Source organism: Aquarana catesbeiana, linkage group LG12 (assembly GCF_042186555.1).
Source record: "Aquarana catesbeiana isolate 2022-GZ linkage group LG12, ASM4218655v1, whole genome shotgun sequence".
In the NCBI taxonomy this organism is placed as follows: Eukaryota; Metazoa; Chordata; class Amphibia; order Anura; family Ranidae; genus Aquarana; species Aquarana catesbeiana.
In genome coordinates, this window is record NC_133335.1 from 224,341,389 (window position 1) to 224,355,897 (window position 14,509).

The 14,509-nt window shown below is 44.4% G+C and overlaps 1 protein-coding gene across 2 annotated transcripts in view; it reads left to right on the forward strand.

Moving 5' to 3' along the window:
* Window positions 1-14,509, forward strand: part of LOC141113583 (myosin-3) — a 72,432-nt gene that overhangs the window by 45,919 nt on the left and 12,004 nt on the right. For both annotated transcript variants that reach the window (XM_073606778.1, XM_073606779.1), the window contains exons 29-40: window positions 2,465-2,583; window positions 2,671-2,867; window positions 6,790-6,973; window positions 7,352-7,517; window positions 7,938-8,062; window positions 8,170-8,478; window positions 9,301-9,504; window positions 11,336-11,461; window positions 11,609-11,779; window positions 13,197-13,301; window positions 13,385-13,480; window positions 14,267-14,404. In XM_073606778.1, the coding sequence (XP_073462879.1) occupies window positions 2,465-2,583; window positions 2,671-2,867; window positions 6,790-6,973; window positions 7,352-7,517; window positions 7,938-8,062; window positions 8,170-8,478; window positions 9,301-9,504; window positions 11,336-11,461; window positions 11,609-11,779; window positions 13,197-13,301; window positions 13,385-13,480; window positions 14,267-14,404 (1,940 nt within the window). The remainder of the gene's footprint in view (window positions 1-2,464; window positions 2,584-2,670; window positions 2,868-6,789; window positions 6,974-7,351; window positions 7,518-7,937; window positions 8,063-8,169; window positions 8,479-9,300; window positions 9,505-11,335; window positions 11,462-11,608; window positions 11,780-13,196; window positions 13,302-13,384; window positions 13,481-14,266; window positions 14,405-14,509) is intronic.

Sequence of the window (14,509 nt, forward strand, 5' to 3'; positions counted from 1 at the left end):
TGCAAATACAGAGATTGAACTGTTTATCCCATCCTCCAGATCGTTTATAAACAAATTAAATAGGATTGGTCCCAGCACAGAACCCTGGGGAACCCCACTACCCACCCCTGACCATTCTGAGTACTCCCCATTTATCACCACCCTCTGAACACGCCCTTGTAGCCAGTTTTCATTCCAGGTACTCACCCTATGGTCCATGCCAACGGACCCTATTTTGTACAGTAAACGTTTATGGGGAACTGTGTCAAATGCTTTTGCAAAATCCAGATACACCACGTCTACGGGCCTTCCTTTATCTAGATGGCAACTCACCTCCTCATAGAAGGTTAATAGATTGGTTTGGCAAGAACGATTCTTCATGAATCCATGCTGATTACTGCTAATGATATCGTTCTTATTACTAAAATCTTGTATATAGTCCCTTATCATCCCCTCCAAGATTTTACATACTATTGATGTTAGGCTAACTGGTCTGTAATTCCCAGGGATGTTTTTTTGGCCCTTTTTAAATATTGGTGCTACATTGGCTTTTCTCCAATCAGCTGGTACCATTCCAGTCAATAGACTGTCTGTAAAAATTAGGAACAACGGTGTGGCAATCACCTGACTGAGTTCCCTAAGTACCCTCGGATGCAAGCCATCTGGTCCCGGTGATTTATTAATGTTAAGTTTCTCAAGTCTAATTTTAATTCCGTCCTCTGTTAACCATGGAGGTGCTTCCTGTGTTGTGTCATGAGGATAAACACTGCAGTTTTGGTTACTGAAGCCCCCCGATTCACTCGTGAAGACTGAGGAGAAGAATAAATTCAATACCTTTGCCATCTCCCCATCCTTTGTAACCAGATGTCCTTCCTCCTTCTTTATGGGGCCAATATGGTCTGTCCTCCCTTTTTTACTGTTTATGAGAGCTTCAAAACTCTACACGGTTTTATAATTTTAAATCCTTACCTGATTCCAAAGTAACATTTCATTATTAGGGTAACATCAAGTTTGGGTTAACATAAACCACATGGTCAAAAGTATGTGGATCCACTCCAAATTACTGAGTTCAAGTGTTTGTAGTAACGGGTAGGCATGTGCAATTCGTTTCGTTCCGAATTAGTTTTTTAATGAATTTCGACAAATTCGTTAATTCGGGAATACCCGAATTAACGAAAACCCGTTTAACGAATTTTTTCCGAATATTCGTAAATTCGATAAAGTTGGACATTCGTAAATTCGGGCATTCGTACATTCGCAATTTACGAATGTACATTCGTACATTCGTACATTAGTAAATTAGTGAATTTGTAAATTTGTAAATTCGAAAATTTGGAAATCTGAAATAATAGTTAACTAATAATAACTTAACTACTAGTAATTACTAGTAACTTTTAAATTATAGGTATTGTAATTTCCTTTCAAATTTGGCTGTTAGTGAACGTAACACATACAAATTTATCCAAAGTTATGAATGATCCGAAAAAACGGAATGGAACGTAATGAATTAATAATAATAAATAACAATAATAATAATAACAACGTTTTATTATTATTATTTATTATTAATTTGTTCCGTTCCATTTGTTTAGATTCAGCATTTGTTTTGGATAATTCGTAACTTCGGATAAATTCGTATTTGTTATGTTCACTGACAGTCAAATTTGAAAGGAAATTACAATACCTATAATTTAATAGTTAGTTACTATTTCAGATTTTTGAATTTTCGGGTTTTTGGATTTTCAAACTTAGAATTTACAAATTTCCGAATTTTCTAATTTACAAATGTACGATTTTACGAATTTACGAATGTACAAATGTAAAATGTACGAATGAACGAATGTATGAATGAACGCATTTACGAATTTACGAATGAACGAATTTACGAATCGCGATCATAACGAATGACCCGACAAACGAAAAAAATAATAAACTAATGAAACGAAAACGAAAATGAACAAAATTTTTTGGCTGTGCACATGTCTAGTAACGGGCACTGTTCAGCATACAACATTTTTTAGACAATTGTGTGGTTTCAACCTTGGGCAAACAGTTTGTGGAATACCCTTTTTGTTATTGCATGACTGTACACCTGTGCACAAAGCCAGCTCCAGACATAGTTTGACAAGTTTGGTTGGAGGAACTCAAGTGGCCTTCACAGAGCCCTGACCTCAGCCCTACTAAACACATTTGGAATGAATTGGAATGCCAAATGTGAAACAGGTCTTCTCATCTAACATCTGTACCTGACCTCACAAATGCATACAGATTCCCACAGACACACTCCAAAAGAGTGGAGGCTGTTAAAGCCATGAGGGGGAGTGGATGAAATGGGCGAAAGTGCTAGATAGAGTTTTGGGAACTGATATGTTAGTTGGCTCCCCACCGTCTCCCCCCTTGTGCATGTTCTTGTGTAACTGTTCAGCATGCATACTGTAAAATATGAGGTAATGTTACATATTTATCTGTGTAAATATGAATGCAGGGGAGTTGGCTCGTCAGTTGGAGGAGAGGGAGACTCTGGTCTCTCAGCTTTCCAGATCCAAACAAGCCTTCACCCAGCAGATTGAGGAACTGAAGAGGATGATGGAGGAGGAGGTGAAGGTAAGATCAGGCCTTAGACTGCAACTTCATGTCTCTTTCACCAGATTTTCACTCTCATTCTGATGTTGCCTTTTATTTACTTCTCAGGCAAAAAATGCTTTGGCTCACAGCTTGCAGTCCTCCCGCCATGACTGTGACCTGCTCAGGGAGCAGTATGAGGAGGAGCAAGAGGCCAAGGCAGAACTACAGCGATCGCTATCCAAGGCTAATGGTGAAGTGGCTCAATGGAGGACGAAATACGAAACGGACGCTATTCAGCGCACAGAAGAGCTGGAAGATGCCAAGTAAGTGGCAGCTACTATTTAAACAGACTTATTGTAAAATCATTTATAACATTTACAGATACCCGTATACATATTGCAGAGGGGTTCTAGAGATAAAATATACTGAATAAGCCACATCAAAAGACATCAGGGTGGATATTTAATGCAGGATTCAATAAAGATAAATCAGCTAGTGATCTGACAGCTGCAATGAACACAGTTCCCCCCTTGATAAACTAAAGTGTGATGTTTAGCTTCTGGAATGTGTCCAAACATGAACCTTCGAAACACTATTGCCCTGTACACACGGTCGGATTTTCCAATGGAAAATGTGTGATAGGACCTTGTTGTCGGAAATTCCGACCATGTGTCGGCTCCATCACACATTTTCCATCGGAATTTCCGACACACAAAGTTTGAGAGCAGCCTATAAAATTTTCCAACAACAAAATCCGTTGTCAGAAATTCCGATCGTGTGTACACAAATCCGACGCACAAAATGCCATGCATGCTCAGAATAAATGAAGAGACGAAAGCTATTGGCTACCGCCCCGTTTATAGTCCCGATGTACGTGTTATACGCAGGGCCGGATTTACCACAAGGCCACCGAGGCCAGGCCTCGGGGCGGCAGTGGTGTAGGGGCGGCGCCGCTCCTGCAGCGACTTCGCGGCCGCCCCCCCTTTCGTGCTGGCCTGTAAAGTCTATTATGGGCACCAGTGCCCATAGAAAAGATGGCCGCGAGCCGACCACGCAACGGCGCATGCGCCGTTCCGAAGCCGGCCGGGCTCGGGAAAACTCGTAAGCGCTCGGCCGGGCGGCGCATGCGCAGTAGCGTGATTGCGCCGCTCGGCGCCATTTTTAAAAAAAATTGAGAGTAGCTTGTAGTGTCAGCGGTGCGGCGGCGTGGGAGAAAGATGACATCTCTCATTGCCCGCACCGCTGTTCCGCCCTCCTCCTTCTGATGGCAGGCAGCATGGCAAGGGACATCCCAATCTGGTGGCAAGTGACATCCCCATCTGGTGGCAAGGGACATCCCCATCTGGTGGCAAGGGACATCCCCATCTGGTGGCAAGGGACATCCCCATCTGGTGGCAAGGGACCACCCCATCTGGTGGCAAGGGACATCCCCATCTGGTGGCAGGCATGGTGGCAAGTGACATCCCCATGTGGTGGCAGGCAGCGTGGCAAGTGACATCCCCATGTGGTGGCAGGCAGCGTGGCAAGGGACATCCTCATCTGGTAGCAAGCAGCGTGGCAAGTGACATCCCCATCTGGTGGCAGGCAGCGTGGCAAGGGACATCCTCATCTGGTGGCAGGCAGCGTGGCACGTGACATCCCCATCTGGTGGCAGGCAGCGTGGCAAGGGACATCCTCATCTGGTGGCAGGCAGCGTGGCAAGGGACATCCTCATCTGGTGGCAGGCAGCGTGGCAAGGGACATCCCCATCTGGTGGCAGGCATGGTGGCAAGTGACATCCCCATCTGGTGGCAGGCAGCGTGGCAAGGGACATCCCCATCTGGTGGCAGGCAGCGTGGCAAGTGACATCCCCATCTGGTGGCAGGCAGCGTGGCAAGTGACATCCCCATCTGGTGGCAGGCAGCGTGGCAAGTGACATCCCCATCTGGTGGCAGGCATGGTGGCAAGTGACATCCCCATCTGGTGGCAGGCATGGTGGCAAGTGACATCCCCATCTGGTGGCAGGCAGCGTGGCAAGGGACATCCCCATCTGGTGGCAGGCAGCGTGGCAAGTGACATCCCCATCTGGTGGCAGGCAGCGTGGCAAGTGACATCCCCATCTGGTGGCAGGCAGCGTGGCAAGGGACATCCCCATCTGGTGGCAGGCAGCGTGGCAAGGGACATCCTCATCTGGTGGCAGGCAGCGTGGCAAGGGACATCCTCATCTGGTGGCAGGCAGCGTGGCAAGGGACATCCCCATCTGGTGGCAGGCATGGTGGCAAGTGACATCCCCATCTGGTGGCAGGCAGTGTGGCAAGTGACATCCCCATCTGGTGGCAGGCAGCGTGGCAAGTGACATCCCCATCTGGTGGCAGGCAGCGTGGCAAGTGACATCCCATATCTGGTGGCAGGCATGGTGGCAAGTGACATCCCCATCTGGTGGCAGGCATGGTGGCAAGTGACATCCCCATCTGGTGGCAGGCAGCGTGGCAAGGGACATCCCCATCTGGTGGCAGGCAGCGTGGCAAGTGACATCCCCATCTGGTGGCAGGCAGCGTGGCAAGTGACATCCCCATCTGGTGGCAGGCAGCGTGGTAAGGGACATCCCCATCTGGTGGCAGGCAGCGTGGCAAGGGACATCCCCATCTGGTGGCAGGAAGCGTGGCAAGTGACATCCCCATCTGGTGGCAGGCAGCGTGGCAAGTGACATCCCCATCTGGTGGCAGGCAGCGTGGCAAGGGACATCCCCATCTGGTGGCAGGCAGCGTGGCAAGTGACATACCCATCTGGTGGCAGGCAGCGTGGCAAGTGACATACCCATCTGGTGGCAGGCATAGTGGCAAGTGACAAGAGATGGTGGCAAGTGACACGCTCAGGGCTCCCAATGATTCTGCATTATGGTGAGTTGAACTATTTCAGTTTATATTACAATGTAATGATAGAAGTAATGTGTTTCAATCATCCTGACACCATAACAACATGGTGCCGGGGATGATTGAAGCACTAACACCAGCCATTGCCTTGAAAATTTGCCTGCGAAAAATCGTTACCCCGCGCGCTTACCCTGAAGTATTTTTAGTCTGTACAATTAAAGCCAGTTATTTTCAGTGTTCTCGTGTGTGGAGATATGTTTTTAATTGATCTATTGTAGAAGTCATCGATAAAGGACGTGGTGTGTGTGTGTGTGTGTGTGTGTGGGGGGGGGGGCGGCATTGAAGGACCCGGCCTTGGGGCGGCAAAGGGAGTAAATCCGGGTCTGGTTATACGTCGCTGCGTTCAGAATAATCTGATTTTCCGACAACTTTGTGTGACCGCAAGACAAGTTTGAGCCAACATCCGTCTGAAAAAATCCATGGATTTTGTTGTCAGAATGTCCGATCAATGTCCGACCGTGTGTACAGGGCATTATACATATTAGATCAGCCATTCTCAACCATGGTTCTGGGGAACCCTAGGGTTCCTCCAGGCATTGCCAAAGGTTCCTTGAGCTGTGGCTGAGTGACCTCTTATTTGATTGTCCTGCACAGTTCAGGGACCAAAGCCACCTTCACTTTATGTATTCTATTTATTTTATTGATTCAATTTTTTTTCTGTTGGTTGAACTAGATGGGCTTGCATCTTTTTCTCAACCTGACTAACTATAAACCCAATAAACCCAATGATTTAGCTGTCTGTAAGGGTGACACTTGGACCACCACTAAAAAGGGGCATTCTTCACACTAGCCACCAGCATAAGGGGCATTTTTCCCACTGACCACCAATGAATTGGTTTTTGGCAAGGGTTCCCTGAGACTGGAAAATTATTTCAAGGGTTCCGCTGGGGTAAAAAGTTGGAGAAAGGTTGTATTATATAATCTGCATGAAATTATTTGCATCAGCTCATAAGAGTTGTGGAATTACTGCTTCAGCCAATGATAGCAAGTAATGTTGTCGTGTTTGAAGTAGTAAAAAGGGAAGTCATACCCCTTTGTTGTTTAAATGTGCTGATGATGCAATGTGACCACTTACCTAAGGTTCAGGAGTGAGTGAGAAGCCTGAATTGGCTGAATTAATCCTGAATTACCATAAGAAAAGTATACCAGTTATTCTTAATTGTGTGTCTGCGATTCACAGAACATTAGTGTTCTGATAAAACCATCTTTACTGAGTTGTCTATTTAGCGCTCAATTTTTTGTTGGTGCTTCAGCTCTGCTCTGGGCTGGGCAGTGTGTCAATCAGTGGATCGGTGACCTGGGCTAGTAACTATGACTATTTTCTGTGTCACAGGAAGAAGCTAGCCCAGCGCCTTCAGGAGGCTGAAGAACATATTGAGGCAGTAAATTCAAAGTGTGCCTCTCTAGAGAAGACCAAACAAAGGCTACAGGCAGAGGTAGAGGACTTGATGATTGACGTGGAGAGGGCTAATTCACTGGCAGCTGCTCTGGACAAGAAACAGAAGAACTTTGACAAGGTGACTAGAAAAGAGTGGAGAGAGGAGATTCCAGAAGGTTTGGAGAAGAGGAGTTTGGCAAAAAGCATTTTGAGATGGTTGAGATAGTATTTTTCAGAGCTGTCACAATATCTAACCCATGGCCATCTCGCAGGAGGTTACAGTTGACCCTTTATGGCATCCTCTTGTGGCCAGTAATAGCCAGGTATCCCATAATATCAGGGGGGGAGGTACTTGGGATATTTGGAGCTCCCGATGTTTTACATTTTCACAGTCCAATACTATGGTCATAAATGGTGATACAATGTTATCTAGATCTCCTGTGGGAAAAATGGAGGACGAAATACGTAATTACAAAACTGAAAAAAACATTGGAATTGTCTTTCTTTCTATCATTAGATCTTGGCTGAGTGGAGGCAGAAGTATGAGGAGTCCCAGTCTGAGCTTGAGTCTTCCCTTAAAGAGTCAAGATCTCTGAGCACCGAGCTGTTCAAGATGAAGAATTCCTACGAGGAGACTTTAGACCAACTGGAGACCATTAAGCGGGAGAACAAGAACCTTCAACGTAAGTGTTAGCCAATGATAGAAAACATTAACACTGGAAAGGAGCTGCTTCAGTTTAGTATGAGCCGTCAGGACCTTGATCTGCTATATCTCTGTATGTGCCAAAAATGAAAAACAGGAGGTTTAACCTTTTCTTTGAGAATGTCTTTAAGTTTGCTACCATTTTGTTTGTATGACAGAAACACTTGGATTGGCTTTAGTTTAGGAATATTGTGTTATGTAGTCACTGGACAAACGTAATTTTTAAATTTGTGTGACAGAATTGCAATATGAAAAAGCGGCCAATTATTTTTCATATTTATTAAAGCAGCACAACGCACTGTAACCAGATTTCACCCTCTTGCTAGCCTGTTGTTTTTTGTGATCTCTTCTCATTACCTATTTATGAGCTCTTCACTGACTAGACTGTGCTATGTTTCAGAGGAGATCACAGACTTGACGGAACAAGTTGCCACCAGTGGGAAGACTATCCATGAGCTGGAAAAAGCCAAGAAGCAGGTGGAGATGGAGAAGAGCGAAATGCAAGCATCTCTGGAAGAAGCTGAGGTATCATTTTCTAATGAAATACCCAAAACCTGTCTATGCACCAGACTAACCATCTGATCCCCTTCCCTTTCTAATTTTTACATGTTCCTCCTAATTACCCTCTATAGGCATCACTGGAGCATGAGGAGGCCAAGATCCTTCGTATCCAGCTGGAACTGACCCAAGTAAAAGCTGACATTGACAGAAAGATCGCTGAGAAAGATGAAGAGATTGACCAGCTGAAGAGGAATTACCAGAGATCAATGGAAACCATGCAGACGGCCTTGGACTCTGAGATAAGGAGCAGGAATGAGGCAATCAGAATCAAAAAGAAGATGGAAGGCGACCTCAATGAGATGGAGATACAACTGAGTCATTCCAACCGCATTGCTGCAGAGGCTCAAAAATACTTGCGCAACGTCCAAGGGCAACTTAAGGTACTTGATTTGATTGATGAGTATGGGCTAAGCCCAGAAGCATTTGGTATGTCTATAAAAGGCAGAAGAGTGTTTTACAGTTTCTTTTCACCTCCAACTTTTTCTTAAATGGTGGAGTTTGGAGCCCAGACAAAAGATAGGGAAGTATATAGGTGAAGTGAACACTGTCTGACGGTACAACATGCTCTTTCCTTCTGACACTCAATGACCGAACAAATGACTGAAATGTTTGTACACAACTGTCCAGCACTGGATGTTCTTTTGCCGCAGACCAAATGCAGATTTAAGATACAGAAGATCTTCAGCTCACCTCAATACAGAACACATTTAAAACAGGTGCAAATCTCTCATAAAATGTGCTGGGTGAGCTATTTTTTTTTTTCATTTTAATGACTACATTGATTGGCGGCAAACCTTTTTGCTAACGCAAAGTTTGATCACTTCTGTGTCTGCAGTGTGTTGGCTCACTGTAGTCTACATCCTTAAATCTGTTTAAACCACATAAGTGGCTACTTATAGTTAATGACCAATATTCCTCTTTATTGTACCTCCAGGAAACATTTTTAATGCACAGGCCATGTACACGGTAACAGGCCATCTCAGGATAACAAATGCCAGTTTACAATCCTATTTCAGATCCTAGATAAGTGTGTACACACTTTGATACATAAGGCATACTCAAGTTAGAAGACTCCTGCCCTTGCAAAAGCCAAAAAATGTTAGGCAAGCAATTAAAGTTCTCTCAGCCATCAGTGTGCCAGAAGCACTAAACATAGAGTGTGACCTACAAAGCAAACATTCTGTCTGCTCTTCCTTTCTTAGGACACTCAGATCCACCTTGATGATGCTCTTCGCGGACAAGAAGATCTGAAGGAGCAACTTGCCATAGTTGAACGCAGAAATAACTTGATGGTGGCAGAAGTCGAGGAGTTGAGAGCCGCTCTAGAACAGACCGAGAGGTCCCGGAAGGTGGCGGAACAAGAGCTTCTAGATGCCACTGAGCGTGTCCAATTACTGCATTCTCAGGTAGGGCTGGAAATAAAATATTCCTATGTACTATGGCTGAGACAACAGATGGTAATTCGATTATTTTTTTTAATCCGCGGCGGTGCTGAAAAAGAAAAAACAAAAAAAGTGTACAAAAAAGTGCACTTAAGGGTTTGCTTCATCCACCCCCCAAAGATGTAGAACCTCTTCTTGATCTACCGGGGCGCAAGGCTTCTGGCAGCAACGTATGGTATGTCATGGTCCGCCTAGCCAGAATGCCTGGCGGACCCCTCTCCCTGTGACCAGCCAAAGCCGATCACCGACTAGGTCAAGGGTCTCTCCCAAAGAGAGATCCCCCCCAGGTTTAGGGGAGGAAGGAACTTGAGGGCCACACATCTGAGGATTCACACCCTCCAACCTGTGAGAAAACACACACACACAAAAGTCAAAGTACAAAAAGTCAAAGGACAAAACGTAGAGAAAAAAAAAATGAATTAAATAAGTGACTGTGCAATGTGCACTGGCTAGGCCCTGAGGCCTGGTAACAAAAATTGCCCCGGCTAAAAGACCTAGCCCTAAAAGGCGTGTTGCAGAAAAAAGTTTTTGGTGCTGTGACCTTGTGTCTTTTTACACTGTGGGGTCCCACACCCAAGTGTTACTAAGAGCACCGCTAGGATGTCCACCCCCAGGCCAGACTCTCTGCCTTCCCAGCCCATGGCCAAACAAGGTAGATCCACTCAAATCAGGAGGAACTGGGCCCATCCCGGGGGAATTACTCAAGTGCCTCAATTGCCTGTGGGCACCCCGTTTTCTGTTCTCTTGGTATTAGCCTTCAGAGCCCCCAACAGATTGTGATTAGATGTAAAAAGAGGACATGGGGAAACCTGGAGTGCAACTACCTACACTTATTACAGTGTTTGACAGCCTGGGCTGGCAGACTGATACTCACACTTGGGGGTGATGAACCTTATTACAAAGAGCTGCTGACTGGACTAAGAGGAGGATTTTCTAATTTTGTGAATACATATCTCTCAAAACCAATATTTTCCTCCAATATCCAATGGTGGAGCATCTATATGATATTCTCTCTCTGTTTCTGAATCTGGGAGGGGCTAATATTATGCAAATTGCTTATGAAATTACCCTAGACCACACCTGTTTTTACCTGGCTGTAAGATTTTTGGAAGTTGGTGGAAGGTGTATTGTCTGTGCCGCACCCTTCCATTGATAGATATGACATTCTAAATAGTAGATGTAGCACACAGCTCCCAATAGTTCAACTCTTCCACATGTGCTAACTGTAAAAGACATGGGGATTCCAAAAAACAGTGTACATTTTTTAACATAAAATGTTTTTTTTTTTCTCCAAAATGGAAAAAAAAAAATTTTGCTTTGTGGCTTTATGCAGAGTAAGCCTAGCACAGAGGCTACTGCAGAGCACCATAAGAGGAAATTCCATGTGCACCTAACCCGGCATTGCACTTTTTTCTTGCTGCTGGCTTATCTGAAATGCTATAGTCGAGTCAACCATTGTGCTGAATTAGATAGTATAATTCTGGCCGAGAACATGTTAGAACTACCAAGGGCCAAATCTGCCACATTGCAGCAAATATTTAGATGCTTTGCTGACTTACGTTTTCTGATATATCCAGCTCTACAACTATGTGCTTACGTTGTGAGCTACATGACAAATACAGTATGCAGTAGAACAAAACAAATTCCTTCAACTAACTGGTAGCTACAAAGACATAGTAAGATGGTCACACGGGTACCAAAAATCTAACTCATTTCAGTTACTTGGCTAAGTTGTTTAATTTAGGGTTATATTGGATAATAAAACATTCATTAGAACCATTTCTTATTCCAATAGAACACAAGCCTTATCAACACCAAGAGGAAACTGGAGAGTGATGTGTCACAGCTTCAAGGAGAGATTGAGGACATCACCAAGGAGGCTCAAAATGCTGAGGAAAAGGCCAAGAAGGCCATTACTGATGTAAGAGTTTGATTTTAACCATCACCAATAAATGTTCATGAGCCTGAAAAAGATACAGTATATTAACAGCCTGGTATAACATGACATGAAATTGATTAATTGCTTTCAGTTTTAATGATGGAAGTTCTGGTGTCTTCTGATTTCTAGGCTGCCATGATGGCGGAAGAGCTGAAGAAGGAGCAGGATACCAGCGCTCACCTGGAAAGGATGAAGAAGAACCTGGATCAAACTGTGAAGGACCTTCAGCTTCGTTTAGAAGAAGCTGAGCAGTTGGCACTGAAAGGAGGAAAAAAGCAGCTCCAGAAACTGGAGGCCAGGGTGAGTGTCTCCCCAACCTTCAAATAACTTACACAATACAAACCTTCGTAAGTTTAGATTACAATATGGGAAAGTCTCCCCCAGTGGGGTTTTTCTGCAGCAAAATTACAATCATTAGAAAATGGTTTAGAAAAGTTTTTTTATTGAAAAAATAGCAACAAAACATGGACACATAAACATTTAAAATATGAGCTTTGGTCAGAGATATGTACCACCATTCAATTTCTACAGTGATATAACCATACAACAACCTCCTTAAGTTTAGTAAGGCAAATCCATTTCAGAGGTCCAGGCAACCAGGGGTGTACTTACAGGGGTTGCAGGGTCGCCTTTGCAACCCTGGCCCCATGCTCCAGGAGGCCAGTCCGGTCCCCCTGTACACCTGGATGGGAGCGGCGGCATGTAGAGGAACCGTTCCACCCATGCAACCGCTGAATGCCCGCTTCTCCTCTCCCTCTTGCAGACATTCAGCGGCTGTAGGAAGGGAATGGAGGGCATAGGTTGCTCCACATGCCGCTCCCCTATCACTGCCCTGTTGCCCAGGGCCCCTGTGTGCTCCCCTGGCCCTCCCGCAGTGCTGCCAGTTTTCCCCCTCCCACCTCCTGTCGTCTGCTAAATGTGTAATTTACTGGCCCCTAACTTGTCTTAATGAATAGAGCCAGTGATCGGTACTGTGCTTACTATGCTTCATATGCTTCAGTTTATGAATGAACAGGAAGCTCTGTACAGAGCTATTCCTGTTCATTCATTCTGTGCTGCTGAGGGTGCAGAGATGGAGATTGAGGTGTTCTCAATCTCCTTTCTCTGTCTCAAAGGGAAAACATCAGAAGTCTGTTTAGACCCTTGATATTTCCCCAAAGCCCCCCCCCCTCCAACAGGGGTCCTAAAATATACTGTACATAATATAATAATATATTATATATAATAAAAATAAAATTGTAAAATATATAAATAAATAAAATGGTGAAAGAATTAAAAAAACAAAAAAAACAACTGACACCAGTGGCGGAACTTCAGGGGTCACAGAGGTCGCACTTGCGACCGGGCCCTGGTGTTCCGCCACCGGGGGATTCCAAGACAGCAGGAAGGGGGCCCACTGTGGGACCATAATAAAGTGTCCCACGATGAGAGTAAAGGGCCCCGGGATCAGTGGGAAGGGCACTGGCCAGGAGCCAGGGGGGCCCTCCATAGTTTCTTGCTTCGGGGCCCTGAAGGTTCCAGTTATGCCTCTGCAGGCAACTCTTGTCTTCTTACAATGATCTGTTTTATGAGCCACAGTAATTATCCTTACCACTATGCCAAAGACTTTCTTGAAAGTCTCGGAAGTTTACGCATAGGTATTCAACAGATTAGAACTGTGAACATTTTCATTTGGTTCTGTCTTCCTGAAAAGTCATTTTTTCATTGGTTGCTCCAGGTGAGAGAACTGGAAACAGAGCTGGATCTGGAGCAGAAGAGGAGTGCTGATGTTATTAAAGGTATTCGGAAATTTGAAAGACGTGTCAAAGAGCTAACATTTCAGGTACATATTGATACTCCTGGGATTATGTTGCTTTTCCTTTTGGATATACAGTACCAGTTAACTCATCAATCTTGTTATGGCAGGCTGAAGAGGATAGAAAGAATAATCTGAGACTCCAAGATCTGGTGGACAAACTACAGCTGAAAGTGAAATCCTACAAGAGGCAGACCGAGGAGGCGGTAAGTGCGAGTGGGACCTGTCCCTTAGTGTGCACTCACTATGTTGGGTTTTAAACCATTTGTCCATTTTACTACTGAATTCTGTAATTACACAAAATCCCTTAAGATTCATGTGATTAACTGAACGGCATTGCTGAATGATAGAAGTTGCTTCAACTGTCCCATAGCACCAATTCCAAGAGAGGTTCCTGAGAATGTCATTGGAGTCCTAGGTGTGAAATGCAGAGCTATAAGTCACAAAACACCCAATACTCATGGTAGTAGCAGCCATGTTAAAGCACAACTAAAGGCAAAACTTTTTTTTTTTTTTTTTTTTTTTTTAGTTTTGGACAAAGTGAAGATGGATTTGAACACCTATTAGGTTATTATTGCGATCTGTGCCCCCGTTACCCTCCCTATTTGTCCTGTTTACCGCTATTATTGAAAGTGAAAGTAAAAGAAAATCCCAAATTTTGGGCTGTCCTCAGAAAAGTAATACAGGGGAAATTTTTCCAATGGGAACACTAGTTCTGGTGACCTGGGGGTCCCCAAGGAATTCCCTTAATTTGCAGAGATTTGCCTCACTTTCTGTTTTGACTATGGGATGGGAAGTGAAGCTAAATCTCCCAGATGGCATAAAATAAACTGACAGGAGTTGTAACCCTCCCTTACTCCGTCCAAAAAAAATAAAAAAAATAAAAGTTTTGCTTATAGTTCTACTTTAAGTTCCCCTCAAAAAGTCAGATTTCCCAGGCTACATTTCATATATTTCTGATACCGAACAACTTCTTTTTATCCTTTGATCAGGAGGAACATTCTAACACCAACCTATCGAAATGTCGCCGCGTCCAACATGACTTGGAGGAGGCGGAAGAGAGAGCGGATATTGCTGAATCGCAAGTTAACAAGCTACGGCTGAAGACCCGGGAGACCATCACCACCAAGGTAAGTCTCCTTTATAGGGTACAACATTATGATTATCATGTATGGGGCCTTCATCAATGGATTTATGAAAGAACTTATAATGGTCATCGCTCCATGAGCTATTTT